The 16,486-nt window shown below is 51.1% G+C and overlaps 2 protein-coding genes and 3 non-coding genes across 7 annotated transcripts in view; 1 reads left to right on the top strand and 4 right to left on the bottom strand.

Annotated features, from left to right (window-relative positions):
- The window catches only part of Lrrc75a (leucine rich repeat containing 75A), a 39,818-nt gene extending 37,940 nt beyond the window's left edge, over window positions 1–1,878 (top strand). Inside the window, exon 4 of the mRNA XM_060363525.1 lies at window positions 1–1,878. Within this exon, the coding sequence (XP_060219508.1) occupies window positions 1–532 (532 nt within the window). The 3' untranslated portion in view covers window positions 533–1,878.
- Trpv2 (transient receptor potential cation channel subfamily V member 2) overlaps window positions 1,449–16,486 on the bottom strand; it is a 27,138-nt gene continuing 12,100 nt past the window's right edge. For 2 of the 3 annotated variants that reach the window (XM_021628628.2, XM_021628627.2), the window contains exons 6-19: window positions 15,159–15,332; window positions 14,765–14,920; window positions 14,057–14,155; window positions 12,259–12,329; window positions 11,659–11,824; window positions 10,174–10,240; window positions 8,908–9,236; window positions 7,751–7,878; window positions 6,847–6,926; window positions 3,171–5,316; window positions 2,925–2,966; window positions 2,364–2,413; window positions 1,821–1,885; window positions 1,449–1,629 (exon numbers count right to left, since the gene is read on the bottom strand). In XM_021628628.2, coding sequence (XP_021484303.2) covers window positions 5,228–5,316; window positions 6,847–6,926; window positions 7,751–7,878; window positions 8,908–9,236; window positions 10,174–10,240; window positions 11,659–11,824; window positions 12,259–12,329; window positions 14,057–14,155; window positions 14,765–14,920; window positions 15,159–15,332 — 1,359 coding nt within the window. In that variant the 3' untranslated portion in view covers window positions 1,449–1,629; window positions 1,821–1,885; window positions 2,364–2,413; window positions 2,925–2,966; window positions 3,171–5,227. Of the gene's footprint in view, window positions 1,630–1,820; window positions 1,886–2,363; window positions 2,414–2,924; window positions 2,967–3,170; window positions 5,317–6,846; window positions 6,927–7,750; window positions 7,923–8,907; window positions 9,237–10,173; window positions 10,241–11,658; window positions 11,825–12,258; window positions 12,330–14,056; window positions 14,156–14,764; window positions 14,921–15,158; window positions 15,333–16,486 lie in introns of those variants that run through there. The other variant, XM_021628631.2, reaches the window with a different exon arrangement.
- Window positions 1,698–1,769, bottom strand: LOC132646621 (small nucleolar RNA SNORD65). The gene has a single exon (XR_009584875.1). It is a non-coding gene; the product is annotated as a small nucleolar RNA SNORD65 (small nucleolar RNA).
- Window positions 2,491–2,561, bottom strand: LOC132646578 (small nucleolar RNA SNORD49). Its single transcript, XR_009584841.1, has one exon. It is a non-coding gene; the product is annotated as a small nucleolar RNA SNORD49 (small nucleolar RNA).
- Window positions 3,048–3,118, bottom strand: LOC132646579 (small nucleolar RNA SNORD49). Its single transcript, XR_009584842.1, has one exon. It is a non-coding gene; the product is annotated as a small nucleolar RNA SNORD49 (small nucleolar RNA).

The following is a 16,486-nucleotide window of genomic DNA, read 5'->3' on the forward strand; positions in this document are numbered from 1 at the left end:
TCTTAAAGCCCTCCTAGCTGGGAATCCTCCAGACAACATGGTGGATCTGTCAGGCATTCCTCTGACTTCCCGGGACCTGGAACGGGTGACCAGCTACCTTCAGCGCTGCGGGGACCAAGTGGACAGCGTGGAGCTCGGCTTCACGGGCCTCACGGATGACATGGTCCTGCAGCTACTGCCTGCACTCAGCACCCTGCCCCGCCTCACCACGCTAGCACTCAACGGCAACCGGCTGACCCGGGCTGTGCTGAGGGACCTCACTGACACTCTGAAGGACCCCAGCAAGTTCCCCAATGTCACATGGATTGACCTGGGCAACAACGTGGACATCTTCTCGTTACCCCAGCCATTCCTGCTCAGCCTGCGCAAGCGTTCTCCAAAACAGGGTCACCTACCCACCATCCTGGAGCTGGGTGAGGGGCCAGGTACTGGGGAGGAGGCCAGGGAAGGTACAAGTCACCAGGACCCTGGAGAAAGCCCTGTGATGCCTGCCAGAGACCATGAAAGTAGGGAGTCTGTGATTCAGACCTGACACGGATAAAGGGGTCCTAACCAGAGTCCTGGATAAGGCAGGCAGGCTAGGGGCTTCCCCCATCAGGAGGGTGTGTGGACAGCCCCACCTAGCTCTCACCAGGATGAGATCAGAGTACTAACCTTAGGTTTTCAAGCCCCAACTCTGCTCAAGGGACTCTGGTCTCCAGACTTCCACAAGGACCGAGTGCTCTGCGTTGAGCCCACTCACTAATTCAGGCAGATACCATAGGCCATTTAAGGGTTAAGACCAAGGAGCAGTCACTTTCCTCCTGGTTCCTAGGGCCTTCTTGAAGGTATGGAAAGTCCAGTTCAAGCTGCAGGCCTCCCTCTATTGGCTGGCAACTGCAGGGCAGCGCTGTGCCTACTTCCCTCACCCCAACCAGCACAACTTTACCTGCTGTTTCAGACCCGTGTGTAGTCCCTGGAATGGCTTTTCAAGAACAAAACCCATTGAAGAAGGCTCTAGGACCAGTCAAGGCCTTGTCAGCAAAAAGGAAAAACTGGGGGCTCCTTTGCCCACCATTTTTCCATAAACACTCCTAGTCTCACAATGAACAAGCCCAAGAGAACTATTAAGTGGTCCAAACCTCGTGGACAAAAACCAGTTATGGGGAAGCACAGGCTTACAGGCTGGGTAAACAAGCTGGCTTGCAGGGTCTAGGCACCAAACGGACACAGCCAGCCAAGGTAGAAGGAACTGAGTGTGGATGCCTTATGTGCTTTGGAATTTTTGCCCCAGTCTTAGGTTATGAAAGCAGCTCAGGCTGACCAGAAGTTCACAGTGCTAAAGCTGGACTTAACACCTGACACTCAAGTTTCCTCTTCGAATACATGTTTTTAAGGACCAATGCCAAAGACTACGCCTCATTAATGGTTAACTGCACACAATTTAATGAATTCACTCGATACATCAATTTTCTTAAATTAGAATTTATTGAAAGACATAGAGGCTCCTGTGGGACAGGATTACCAATGTGCTTGCACAGAGCAGAGTCAGCAGACACATCCATCCTTGAAGCACTTTCATATCAAGGTTTAAAGAGGTTGCTTTTAGGATCTTGAGTTTTTGTCTGAGGACTCCTCTGGAGATGCCACCTGCAAATGAACTAAATTTCAGAATCACTGCTGCTCCAACCACTGGCATTCAGACTATTTAAAGATATCTTCAGAAATCCATAGGCTCACCACTAGCAATCTGCCGGTAATTCCAGCTATTTTAGGTGATCTCATCATCTGATATCTTTTTCAGGGCAGAAACAACCAGTCATCGTACAAATCAAACTTACCTTTGCCACTGCTGCCCACACAAACCGCATTCCAGCTCTCAGTTCTTGAGGAAACGGACACACACCTAAGATGGGTTGCAGAAACAGGACATTACTTCCAATGCTGGCCTTATTTTTTAATTAACCAGTGAGATGGCTCTCTGGCAAACCAGCAAAACTGAGTTCAATCCAGAGCCAAATGGTAGAATGAGCTGTCCAGTCTACCACACAAGTTAATGTTTATTTTTAAAGACATATTTTATACACACATGACTGTTCTATCTGCATTTACATCTTCCAGAAGAGGAAATCAGTTCACATTATAGATGGTTGTGAGCCACCATGTGGCCGCCGGGAACTGACCTTTGGAAGATCAGACAGTATTAACCACTGAGCTATCTCTCCTGTCTCCAAGTGAATGTTTTAAGACCTGAGTTAGTGGGCTGGAAAAGTGGCTCAGTGTTCAGAGCACTGGAGAGTCCCCGCACTCACATAGTGAACCACAACCACCTTAGTCTAGTGTCTTTTTCTAGACCCAACTAAAACCCCGAGATGAAAGCTTACCTTATGTGAGGCCATACTGCTGGCAACCCTCCACTCTTTAAACTTCCAACCTAGAAGAGTGGGACATTTGTTAAACGAGTTCCAAGAGTTAACCCTAAGCATCGACTACTGGGGAGGACTTGACTGCAGTCAGCCAGGAGCAGGTATCGTCAGTTATCGCTTCTGACGGCACTTCCTACAAGTGATCTCATCACAGCAGCCAAGCACTTCACTGTCCCACCCCAACGGGTCGTTTCAGCCATTTACTAGAGACCCTTGTTAGATTACCCGTGCGGGGAGCGTGCTAATAAGAGGGCAGAAAATGCTGGCTTCCCTGGCACCAGAGATACAGAAGGCTAGAACCACCGCACATAGTAGTACGATTAACAGTTAATAGGCCTCTTCCCCGCTGAGCCATCTCCAGCCTAGGAGAAATATAGCTGGAACACTTCTACATAAAACATGAGCTCAATGCAATCCTCACTTCAGGGCTGTGGCTGGAACGCACTATCCAGTAACAACGCAGGTTAAGGAAGGAAATTATGCAACTTTCAGCCACACGCCAATGGTTCAGAATCTTACCTCATGGTGGAATCCTGCTCCTACTTCCCGTCAACACCGCGCCTGGAAGTTAACAGGGTAAGAATGAAGAGGCAATCCCAGCAGTCGTGTTCAAGCAGGGGTCGCGGAGGTTTGATAGACTGCGGTCAGCTAAATAGGGATGTCGTCAGTTGTCGCTTCGGACGGCACTTCCTATTACTGGTATCATCAGGGGCAGTCGGCACCCCGCCCGCGTGCGGCGCCCCGGGTTGCGGACCCCCGACTTACCCGGCTCCCCTGGGTCAGCATGGCGCCCACGGCGGAGCTGGGAGCCCGGGCTCGGCGGCCATCGGGCTCGGCGGCCATCGGGCTCGGCTCCACTAGGCCGCGGGGCAGGCGCCAGCCGCACGAAAGGAAGAGACAGGACCCCATGTCGTCCGCAGAGAGAGCCCAGCACCTGCGTGCCCGTCTCTTAAGGGCTCGGAACAGACCACTCCTCACGGGAGGGGGGGTGTGGGCGGCAAAGGCTCACGGGAACTTCCGCGCGCCGTCCCGCCGAGCGAGTGGTCTCCGCCGCCCTAGGAATTCTGGGTAGCCAAGAGCGCGGCGACTGCTCAGCGCGCCTGCGTGAAGGTTTGCGCGCCCAGTCGGGTCCGCCCCGCGCTTTGTCCGACGCGGTGGGCATTTTGTGAATGCTCAGTCCTTTGTGAGTTCGCAACTGCTTAGGAGCCTGAGGCGGCAATTCGAGTCGAGTCTGGGCAGATTAGTTGAGCCTCTGTCTCAAAAATCACAAATTAAAAAAAGAAAAACGGGCCAAAATAATGTAGCTGAGTTTTGGAGAGTCTGCGTGAGCGTGCGTTTAATCCTCAGGACCTGGGAACGGAGAGCATTGGCTGTTCTGAGGCTCATCTGAGATAACACACCGGAAACTGCATCCAGAGACAAAAGAAAACAGTAGATAGTAGCTGTTGCTAAATGCAATGATTCGGGTCGTTCTGCACCAGGTTTCAGCATGTCCGCGGAACTTTTCCAGACCCGGCGCAGACAAGCCCTCATTCGTTAGCATTCAGAGGAGCTCTTGTTTGATCTATTTATTTCCCTTGCTCCCTGCCCTTTCCACTTAGGCCTCGAGGTTTGTTTTTTGTTGTTGTTGTTGTTGTTTTGCACCAGGCTTTTTTCCTGGGCAATAGGAACTGCTAATGCTATCCCTTCAGTACATGGGCATGTTTGGGTTTCTCTTAAGGGTTGCAAATACAGCTCAGTAGAGTGTTTCCCTAACAAACATGAAGTTCTGAGTTCGGTCCCCAGCACCTCAATCTGGGCATTGCGTCAAACTTCCAAGCTCTGGGGATGTGGAGGCAGCAGAATCACAAGTTGAAGGTCATCATTAGCCACGTAGAGAGTTTGAGGGTAGAGTGGGGTTCTCTGATTTCAAGACCATTTCGGCCTACAGAATGAAATCATGTCACAAAACACCTCAGTGCGAAGTCTGATAGAGCTATTATTACATATGGTATGCTGGGTTCTGTCCAGCAACACCTGTATTTTATATGCAAATGTACTGATGAAACAACTCATTTTTACGGACTAGAAAGGTGGGCCAAAAAATAAACTTGGGATTCTTCCTCTTCTCCATCCCCTCTCTTCCCCTCCCTCCCCTTTCTTTTTTGGGTTTTTTGTTTTGTTTTGTTTGAGACAGGGTTTTTCTGGCTGTCCTGGACTTGCCAAGGACTTGCCTGGCTGGCCTTGAACTCACAGAGATCCTCCTGCCACTGCTCCCCCAAGGGCTGGGACCACATGCGTGTGCCGCCACTCCTGGCTCAAAAACATTCTTAAAGGGAATAAAATAGTTTATTTTAGAGCCAGATATGGGTGACCATGGCCAGAAACAGATTCAAGTTTCCACAAATACTACGTTCCACTTTGGAAGTAGTTTGGTTTGGTTTGGTTTGATTTGGTTGTTGTTGAGACAGGGTTTCTCTGCATAGCCAGCCCTTGCTGGCAATAATCCAGAGCTTAAAGGACTGTCATCCGAGAGGTGGGAAGGTGGTTCATGTGTACCCAACCCTCGAGCTGCCCCTAATCCTTAAGCCTGCCAAGTGGGCTGGAGCTGAGGCATGGCCAGTGAGGGTTTGTTTCTAAGCAGACCAGCCCCTGACCCAGGTTGGCACTTAGAGACACATGCAAATATTACCAGATGCAAGGTCCCAGTAACTTTTTCAAATAATACAACTAGAAGACTTAGTTATACAAAAAAATATATTTCCACCAAAATTCAGTAGCTTCGAGCATGGCTGGAACGATTCCCTGCTCTCCCCCACCAGCCTGCTGCTGCGTCTCGGCCATCAGGGGGACTGGAGGACCTGGAGGGGCACATGGTCTTCCTCTGAGGCACAGTTCTTCCCAGATTTAGAAGTTGGGTTCTTTTGATTTCCTGTAAACAGAACGGGGAACATGATGGCTTTGCCCTGGAAGGAGCTGCCAGGGAAGCAAGAGCAGGCCACGGCCATGAAAGCCCGCCATGTTCTGGGTATAGCAGTTGACCCTGAAGCCCCATCTCCCTGCTTTTCTCCTTCTAGCAGAATCTCCTGACCCTTTCCATGGGCCACTCAGGAGCCTCCCCAAGAAACTCAAAGAGTTCCCCCCCCAGCATCAGACCAAGAGGGAGGGATGGGCAGAGGTCCCACACCTGGGTGTGAAGGGTGGAGCTACATATATGCTATCTGCTAGGGCAGCCCTAAGGCTGTTTCCAGTAGAGCTGGTGTGGCCAGCTCAAAGCAGGGTTTGAGTATGGAATACCTGGACCAGATGAGGGACAGGATAACTCACTATCCTGGCATTTTATGATAGGATAGAGAAAGTAGAAAGGACCCCTTAAGTCAGGCATGGTGACTCACACCTGGAATCCAAGCATTCTGGGAGGCAGAGGCATGCAGATCACTGAGTTCAAGGCGAGCCTGGTCTACAAAGTTGAGTCCAGGACAACCAAGGCTACACAGAGAAACTCTGTCTCAAAAAAAAGAAAAAAGAGAAAAAGAAAGGGGGGGGGCTGGAGAGATGGCTCAGAGGCTCCAAAGGTCCTGAGTTCAATTCCCAGCAACCACATGGTAGCTCATAACCATCTGTAGTGAGATCCGGTGCCCCCTTCTGCCATGCAGATGTACATGCAGGCAGAATACTGTATAAATAATAAATAAATCATTTTTAGAAAGAAAGAAAGGAACCCTTAATGTGTGGGTAGAAGGCAGGAAACCAGCAGGCTTTGGGACAGCAAAATACCAGGAGAGCCTCCTTGTAACAGGTCACAGGTAACTGGAAAGGTTAGGGTATTTGGCAAGAGACATTGGCAGAAAAGAGAAGAGAAAATTAAGAGCCCATGGAATCTGAGGAGAGCATCTGCGGGATACGAGGGAGGAGTCGGTTTGGTGGACAAAGCAAGGTGGAGACAGGAAAGGCTGTTACAGGGCTAGAACAGAAAGGTCAACTGCCACAGCGACTTACAGGAAGTGATTTACACTGCGGGGCTAAGTGGGTGGGGCTTATGTAGTGGAGGAAGAAACCTCTGGTTAAGTAAGCTGACCTGTCAAAGCAGTGGCCCAGGGAGATGGCACCTGTGCAGTAGACTAGGACAGTGTGGAGGAGTTTGGGGAACATACTTCCCTAACTTGTTCCCTTGCTGGGAACAAATCCAGCCCAGGCCTGGACAAATAACTGATGGCAGGGGAGAAGACAGCAAAGAGGCCTGTGAGCTGAGAGTGCTCCCCAGACAGGCCAGCAGGGCGGGGTTGGGATAGAGAGGGACTGAGACACCTGCAGGAGGAGCAGGCGTGGGCGCAGCTGCGAAGCAACCACACAACAGGTGTCTGAGTCCCGCCAGGACTCTCAAAGGCTGTGTTGCCGGTAACCCGCAGCACATGCTCGCAGGAGCCAGGCAAGGAAGGGCTCTAGCCCCGTGGCTACTCACCAGCGATGCCGGCCCCTGACGGCTCCTCAGACAAGGTGGGAAGCGTTTTCTCCCATGCAGACCAGTTCACTTCCTCCACCCTGTTGTTGACAAAGCAGCTCTAAGCTCAGGGAAGCTTGTGGCTGCCCCAGCAGGCTCTGCCTAGGGGAGGGATCACCCCCTCCTCCCAGTGGACTGTACAGATAATGAGGAAGATGGTTTTCTTTCTTTCTGCTCGTCCCTAACAAGGCACTGGTCCACCCACAGCCTGCAAGCTCTGTCCCCGTGACTCTTGATTACAGCCTCTAAGGCCAGATGTCCAAGCGGAGAAAGAGGTACCCTTCTCCCCAGCTGTTCTCAGTGTCTGGGTTTCCCAGAGCAAACACAGGCCAGGAAGTGAGATCAGGTGTATCTTTGGGCTTCAGGTTCTGAGCTGCTTTGTCATGAGTAAAGCCTCCATCTTCTCCCCTGCTTCAGCTGCTGCCCTTAAAGGTGCCTGCTGTGGCTGGACTGTTGTCACCACATTCCCTCTCATGGCCATTCCCTCTTCTCTGAACATTGCAAAGCTTGGTTTCCATAGAAGGGGAAATAGCTTCAAGATCAGACTGGAAGACCTAGAGATGAGGATAGCCATAGCCACCCCAGAATTCTGGATGCTTGACCAGAGAGGAAGTCAGGAATCACTAGGGAGAGGACCTTAAGTTTATACCTCTGGCAGGCTAGACAGGCTAATGCGCCAGGAATGACAGCAGGGCCAGAGAGTGAGGCCTGTTTGTCTCTCAGAGCCAGCATCCCTGACCTCATTCGCCCAGAGTACACTGGGTCTCCTCAGCCCTGCCTCTCCCACCGCACCTGCCTCCTGCAGCCACTGAGGAGGGTGAGTCGGCCATGCCCCTGTCCTGCCCTGTCCTGCCCAGTTCCTCACCTGAAGCACCAGCGCTCATCAGGGACGCCATCCCACCTGGTGCCGACTTTCATCAGCCTCCCTGCACGATGCCTCTTTCTCCTGCACCACCAGTAACCATTCTCCATCTCCAAGACGGAGATGGCTTTCTGGGGACAAAGGACACATCAACCAGAGTAGCCTGGAACCCGGCCTGGAGGAAGAAGCATCCAGGGCAAGGGGAAAAGAAGATGCCCTTACAGAACTTCACGGCACATATGCCAAACACATGAACTGGGATCTAGCTGCAAGATTTTTCCTGTGGGGACACAAGGTTCCAATCTTCTCAGAACCTCAGTTTCCCTGTCTTGTAACTAAAGGAAAGTCGCTTTAGGCGGTGTGTGGAAAGTCAATACATAAGGGATACTCAATGGTGACTTGTTCTTACCCGCTCCAGACCACGCCCCTCTCCCACCACCCCTCATCCACACATACACAGACCAGGGCATCCCAGACCCCATGGGGCTGCCACTTGAGGCTCAAGGGAAATGGCCCAAGGACAGCAATACCTTGGCAGCAGAGTCCGACCTCCAGGGTAAGGCTCTTCCTGGCCAAAACAACCCTGGGCAAGTAAGACACAGCTAGTGCTTGTGTGCAAGCGTGAGGGAGTGTCATATCAGACCCCTGCAAGCTTTCTCGCCGCCTCCCACATCAATCTGAATCTCACATATGTGGATCTCAGGAGCGGCCATTTTCCTGTTCTCTGCTGGGTTTGTGGCGCAGAGCCCTGCCAGTAACAGGCATTCAAGACACACTTGATATTCAACCCTGGTAACTCACACCCGTAATCCCTGCACTCACAAAACTGAGGCAGGGGGATTGCTGTGAGTTGGAGAACAGTTGGTGATACATAGTGAGACTCTTGTCTCAATGATAATGCCAAAGGATTGTGATTACTGACTTAATGAACACCTACTATGTGCCAGGCACTATCCTGGACACTTCATAGTCCTGGGCTTATCTGATCCTCACAACAACCCTAGGAAGGAATGAATGGCTATAATCTAGAGGTTGGTCCTGCTGGGCAGAGCCCATGGGACTGGGTGCTGGGCCCTCAGCAGCCTCCACTGGGGTGAGGTTGGCTCAGTGGGGTCCCACGGGAGAGGCGGGGTGGGTGGGGTGGCGCTCCCCGGCAGTACCTGCAGCTTCCAGATGCTCCAGCTGTCCGTGGCGACGCTGTTGACGGTCTCGCTCATGAGGGCAATGAGCATGTTGAGCAGCAGGACATAGGTGAGGAGGACGTAGGCCAACAGTAACAGCAGCACCACCCCTCGGAAGCGCAGCTGTTCCTGGAAGGCCAGCTCACCCATGCCAATGGTGAACTTGAAGAGCTCCAGGGAGGCGTCCAGGATGCCTCCATATGGGACCTCCTCCTTCTCCTGGCCCAGCGTGGGCTGTTCTGTCACGGTGGCGTTGCTGTCTTCCGGGGCTTTGGGGCTTTGGGCTTCCCGGCTCAAGCTCACTAGGGCTGTAAGTAAGTGAGAGGAAGGTCTCAGTCTGGGAGACCGTCAGGGAGTCTGGGGTTGGGCAGAGAGGGTCTTTGGACTAGGGAGATGGCTCAGTGGGTAAAGGCGCTTGTGCTGTAAGCATGAGGGCCCGTGTCTGAATCTCCAGCAACCAAGCGAGCATGGGACTGGCAGGATGGCTCATCAGGTAAAGGTGATTGCCTCCAAATCTGATGACATGAATTTGATCCCCAGGTTCCACTTGATAGCAGGAGAGAACCACCTCCCACAAGCTGTCTTCTGAGCTACACACACACAGACACACACACACACACACACACAGATGTAACTTAAAAATTCTGAAACTGGGGGCAGGGAAGGAACTAGAGAGATAGCTCAGTGATTTAGAGCACCGTCTGCTCTTCCAAAGGACTGGGGTTCAATTCCCAGCACCCATAGGGCAGCTCACAACTGTCTGTAACGCCAATTCCAAAGTATCTGACACCTTCATACTAACGCACATAGAAAAAATTAAATAAATTAATTTAAAATTTATTAAATAAATTTTATTATTTATTAAATAAAATTTTAAATAAAAAATTTTTAAATAAATTAATTTAAATTTTTTTTAAAAATTAAATAATTTTTTATAAAATTCTGAAGCTGTTTGTGACTGTAACCCAGCATTGCAGGACAGAGACAGGCAGACCCCAAGAGCTCACTAGTCAAAAACAAACAAACAAACAGTGAGCTTCCAGCTTAGTGAGTGGCACTGTCTCAGGGCGATAAGACAGGGAGCAATAGCAAAAGATGCCCAGCATTCTGCTCAGGTCTCTGTGCATACACGCACATAAGTTCACAAACCCACATTCACACTCATGCACACAGTACACATGAACACACACAAACACACACACACACACACACACACACACACGCAAAGTTTAAAAGGGTCTTTACCTACAGCAAAGCCGAAAAGGAAGACTAAGTAGACCAGCAGGAAGCGGAGAAGGTCTCGCAGAATGACCTGGAATACACATGCCCGAGGGGAAGCCTGTGAATGGCCCACAGCATTCTAACTCTAACCGCAGACCCCGTCAGTAGGGTTCCGTTGCATACACAACACTCCCATAGACTGTGCGCACAGGTCAGTCTGAGCAGAAGGAGCCTTTAAAAAAAAAATCTGCCTTTCGAGGCCAGCCTGGTCTGCAAAGAGTGTCCAGGACAGCCAAGGTTTATACAGAGAAACCCTGCCTCAAAAAAGAAAAAAACAATAAAAAAGTCAGCTCAGTGGGTGAAAGTGCTTGCTGGCGTGTGGCATGCAGGGGGGCCTGACTTTGTTCCTAATCACTGTACCAGCTCTCCAGTCCCCATTTTCCCAGAATTTTTAAGCCTCAGACATCCATACTGTCTGCCTACGCCCTGCTCCTCAGCTGGCCTCCTTGGCTCTTCAGCTGGCTCCTTGTCCCTGGCTGTCTTGAGTACTGTCCCCCTCTTCTGGCTCTTTGCCTTTACTTTCAGGCTCGCTCTGAAGAAGATACTTCCTCCTCCACCATAAGGTGGCTGCCTCATTCTTCCAGGTCACCACTAATGGACTATGGGGTCTGTCTCAGTGGTAGAGTGCTTGCCTTGCTTGAATGGGGGCCCAGGTTCCATCTCCTACACTGCATAAAAAGAAAACTTAGTTCCCCTCCCCCTTGTCAAGCTTGGCGTGGTTGCACACACCTTTAACCCCAGAGCTCAGGAGGCAGAGGCAGGCGGATCTCTGAGTTCGAGGCCAGCCTGGTCTACAGAGTGAATTCCAAGACAGCCAAAGCTACACAGAGAAACCCTGTGTCAACAAAACAACAGGAAACAACCTTCTTCAGGAAGGGTTTTTGTTCACCACCCCCAGTAAACTGCCATCTGCCCCAGTCATTCTCCGTAACACTGTCCTGTGTCTCTCCTCTGTAGCGGTTTGGAGTCAGCAACATCCTGGGCTGTTTCCTTTGCACTCTCATTCCCCGCACTGGAACTCCAGCTTGAGAAAGGCACTTGTCTGTTTTGCCCACTACCGTGCTCCCAACACCTAGAACAGGGCCTGGACCATAACAGGTGCTCCTAAACACTTGTGAAATAAGTGGGTGCAGGATTATGCAAATGCCCCCATGTGCCAAGCCTCCGACAAGTGGGTAAGCACACGTGCATATTCTCTGCTCCTTTGTGAAGAATGCGCACGTTCCTATGTGGACACCAAATGTATGTGTCTACATCTTCATGCGTGTGAAGACCTCCAGGTACATGCACGCCCACACCGCAGTAATGTTGGGTAAATGACACGGGGGCAAACAACTCATGCTCTCTTCTGCTCAGGTCAGCTGTGGGGGACAGTTTCGTCTTCACAAGGCCGAAAGGAGTCTCCTGGGAGGTGTGTCTGGCTGCACCTGGCCCACCCCCACCTCTCACCTTCTGGATCATGACGCTGTAGATGCCTGTGTGCTGGAAGCCACGTGTGTAGTAAAGCAGGTCCAGCCAGCCCAGCACCAGGGATGACACTAGCAGGGGGAGGTACCATTCGCTCTCTACAAACCGCAGCAACTGGGACAGCACCGTGAGCAGAGCCTGGACAAGGCTGGATGGGGACAGGACTTGGGTCAACTTCCAGGCCACTTGGCAATATCCTCTCAACTCCTATGAGACTAAGCCAATCACCACCCACTGCCTCTACCTCTCAGGGGGCTCCATCTGTCTGGAGCTGGACCAGTCACAGCCTGGCCTCCATCCTGGACTAGTTACTATTGATGCTCCGGACTTTTCTTTGTAATAACGGTACCTGACTCAGAGTGTCTTCAAAACTTGAGACACTACATGGAAAGAGGCTCCACAAAGGTGGGAGCATGAAAACACCTGCCCTGTCCAGGAGCCAGGATTCCCAGGTGGGGCACACATTCCCCTCACCCCCAGAACAACTTGGGGCCCTGCATCCCAGCCTCTAGAACCAGCTTGGTGTACTCTGCCTCACCCAAACCTTAGGGATGGTACGGGCAAGGAGTCAGACTCACGTACAAGAGGATTTCAAAGTAGCTGTCCATGAATGAGATCCAGATGAACAGGCGACGCCGCCAAAAGTACCACAGCTGTGGAGGAGAGAGGCCGGGGCGTGAAACTTGCTCTTCAGCTTCAAGTGCAGCCTGGATTCCAGCTCCCCTACTTTGCTTCATGGTATGGCAACCTGACTAACACCACCTCAGGGACTGAAACTGTAGCCTTCTCTCTCTCTCTCTCTCTCTCTCTCTCTCTATATATATATATATATATATACACACACACACACACATACATATATACCTATATGTATATACTTATATGTATATATCTATATACATATAGGTATATATGTGTATATACATATAGGTATATATAGATATATATGTATATAGATATATATGTATATATAAGTATACTATATATACATAAATGTGTTTATATATCTTGTACTGGCTACTTTTTTAAAAGATTTATATACAGCATTCTACCTACACGCTAGAAGAGGGCACCAGATTGTATTATAGATGGTTGTGAGCCACCATGTGGTTACTAGGAATTGAACTGACCTCTGGAAGACTCGGCAGTGCTCTTAACCACTGAGCCATCTCTCCAGCCCTGTGCTGGCTAGTTTTAGGTCAACTTGACACAAGCTAGTCATCTGGGAAGAAGGAACTTCAACTAACAAAATGCCTCCATAAGATCAGGCTGTAGGCAAGCCTGTAGGGCGTTTTCTTAGTTAGTGAAAGACGGGGGAAGGCCCAGCCCATTGTGGGTGGGGCCACCCTGGACTGATGGCCCTGGTTTCTATAAGGAAGCAGGCTGAGCAAACCATGGGGAGTAAGCAGCACTTCTTTGTGGCCTCTGCATCAGCCCCTGCCTCCAGGGGTCAGCCATTTTTTAATGCTTTCCTTGGCTTCCTTCAGTGGACTGTGATTCAGTATCCTGAATGTAAGCTAAATGAGCCCTTCCCTCCCCAAGTTGCTTTTGGTTACAGTTGCAGCAATGATAACCCTAACTAAGATGTAGCCCAACCTGGCCTTGAACTTGGGGTTCTACTGCCTTAGCCTCCCAAGCACCTGGGACTGCAGGCACGCACCACCATGCCTAGTGAGGGAATAGTTTTGAGGCTGGGGCACTCGTGAGCCTTAAATACACAGCCGAGAAGCGTGCAGTGCAGACACCTTCAGTCCCAGCTACTTGGGAGGCTCAAACAGGAGGCTCACTTGAACTCGGAAATTCAAAGCCAGCTGGGACAACATGGGGCCTCCGGATCCAGAAGGAGTGCCTGCGTACTGCCTCTCCCTCTGCCTCTCACTGGCACTCCGGGTATCACCCTGCACTCCAGCCCACCTGAGTTTGGTGCCTCATTCTGCCCCCTCTAAGAAGGTCCTATATCTTGGCATCTAACCTGCCTTCTGCAAGCCTGCCGCCAGACTGAGATGTTTTGCTGTGGGATTTGGACTGAGCACCACCTGCCAGTTGCTTTTTATGCTTACCAAGTGAGGAATTCCCCAGCCACCCGCTGAAGAACCTGAGGCAGGGCCTTCAGACTTGATTTCTAAGGGAGCAAAGCCTGCACTGCCAGAAACACAGAAACTGTCTGCGGCCCCACAGGTACCTCAGAAGGCATAGTGGGAAGAGTGCCAGGCCCCCCTGAGGGCAGGGCCAGAGCTCTCCACTCTGGTGAGGTGGAGCTTGGGAATCTGTTTCCCCTGCAGTGAAGAGAGTATAGTTTACTCCCTGTAACGTCCTGGCTTGCTTCTTGGTTGACTGGGAGCTTCATAAGGTAGAGAAATAGGAAGGTCTTTCTTCTTACCTGGCTCAGTAAGAGGTAAATGCCCCCAAGCAGAATCAGGATGTGGCCCAGCAGCAGCATGGATTCCCCAAACGTCGCTTTTGATGAGGGAATGGCTGGCTGGAGAGACGAACACTCCCGTAAGACCAAGAGTTTGGGTCCCATCCCCAATGGCTAGCTGTCTAAGAGCTGCAGGTGACGATTCTGAGCCTGCACTACAGAGAGGCCACTCTGAGCCGCAGAGAGGACATGGGCTCTGGGGAAGGGCCCTGATTCCAGTTACTAGTATTGTTATAGCAGTTATTAGTATTGGGCTTGGAGCCAGAATATCTGGGTTCAGGTCACCTCTACCACTAGAGAGTTTTTATTACCCTAGAAAATAAAGTTAACCTCTCTGTGCCTCTCCCTTACCTCAAGAGTAAACTGAGGTTGGCAGTCTTTCCCCCCAGGGGTTGGTGTGCGCAGCTACCAGCGTGAGCACTTATACTAGCAACTAGTATAAGTTATAGTCACACTTATACTAGCAGTGGCTAGTGTAAGTGATGTGTGCCACTGTCATTGCTGTTGTTATCCTAGGGGACTGTTTCCGGAAGAGCTCTGGGTATATCCCTCAAGATACCTAAGCCTCGGTGTCCTCTTTGGTAGGATGGGCTGGCGGCCCTTGCCTCTTCTCACTCCAGGGTTGCTTCAAGCCAGTGTACCCCAGGACGCCCCCCCCCCAGCTCTTGCCTTGTCCAGGGAAGGCTGGTGGTAGGCAACAATGGTGAAGATGATCATGTAGACCAAGTAACAGGCGAAGTTGAAGAAGAATCTCGGGATGAGCCGATCCCACTTCTCCTGAAGAAGCTTGTTCAGTGGCTCTAAGACCACCATGTGGTGCCGGTGCTGGCATGGGGAAGGGAGAGCCAAAAGCACAAGATAGGAAGGACACAGCTGGACAGATGGTGTGACAAGCACTTACTCTGTGCCAGGCTCCATGAAGGGCCAAAGGAAATGGAGGGGAGCAAATGGGGAGCGAGTTACTAAGCCCGGGTCCCTGGAGATGTGCCTCCCGCCTGCCTCCAGTGACTGGGGGCTTGCCCTTAGCCAGAATCTCTAGGCAGACCTACATCGGTGGACTCACCGGACTCCTGCAATGAAAGGCGATGATTTCCAGCACTGAGTTCTTTTCCCAGCTATCCACGGAGGACAGGTCATAGAGTGACACCCGGACAGGACCATAGCACCACTCGGTGAACTTTCTCGAAAGGGGCTGGTACAGCCCTGAGAATTCCCGCTGCAGAATGTGCCTGAAAATCTGCAGGGCAGTCACATAAGGTCACCGGCCAGTCACCCTGCCCGCACGAATGCTGTGTCAGGGCCCCGCAGCACTGAGCCCCTGCCGAGCACATGGGTCCCAGCATGTCTCAGCTCTTAAGTACACCCAACCAAAGGTGAACTGTCAGGATTACATTCCTGCTTATGCAGCCCCGTTCTGCCCCCGTGGATTTCTTTCCTGAGCTCCTCAGGCAGCTCAGAGATCCCAGCTGGGGACCTGAGGTTGTGTGAAATCAGGGATCACCTATGCGTGTGTGTGTGTGTGTGTGTGTGTGTGTGTGCACTTCCGTGGTCGGGGTGCAGAAGGTCTGATAGAGTAGGAAGGGTCTCTGCTCTGAAATAGGTTAAGACAGCTTAGATTTCACAGAGGAACGAGGACTAGGAGGGTGCCGATGTACACAACAACTTACACAGGCCACAGAGCCATGGCTTTCAAGGTGTTTGTTTTAAATGTGTGTATGTGTGTTTCGACTCTGTGTATTTCTGTGCATGCATGTATGTGCAGTGCCCACAGAGTACATGAAAGGGTATCGGATCCCCTGGGACTAGAGTTACAGACAGTCGCGAGCCACTCTGCGCATGCCCAAAATCAAATTCTGGTCCTCTGGATGAGCAGCCAGTGCTCTCAACCACTGAGGCACCTCTGCGGTCCCAGACCACAAAGAAAGCTGCACACACTCAGGGAAAGAGCGCCTGGAGCCGAGAGCAGGAAATGGGATTAAAATTCTTACTTATAAGTCAGGCCATGGTGGTGAACACCTTTATCCCAGCACTCAGAAGGCAGATGCAGGTGGATCTCTGTGAGTTCAAGGCCAACCTGGTCTACAGAGTGGGTTTCAGGACAACCAGGGTTACACAGAGAAACGCTGTCTCGTCTCAAACAGACAAAGAAAACAAACAAAACACAACAAAAAACCCAAAAACGTTATTGACCTTAAAAAGTCCTCTCATTCTAAACACTGTCAATATGCAACTACAGACTGGACGCCTGTGAAGCATCTCTGAAAAGAAAATTCAGATACCCGCAGGCACTTGGGAGGGAAAAAGTGAGAGATGGGTAATGCTTACTCTTTCTGCCAAAAGTGCTTTCAAACAAATCAGTTCTAAATATTAAAACTAAGACTGTCGGGGCTG

Source organism: Meriones unguiculatus, chromosome 11 (assembly GCF_030254825.1).
Source record: "Meriones unguiculatus strain TT.TT164.6M chromosome 11, Bangor_MerUng_6.1, whole genome shotgun sequence".
NCBI classification, from domain to species: domain Eukaryota; kingdom Metazoa; phylum Chordata; class Mammalia; order Rodentia; family Muridae; genus Meriones; species Meriones unguiculatus.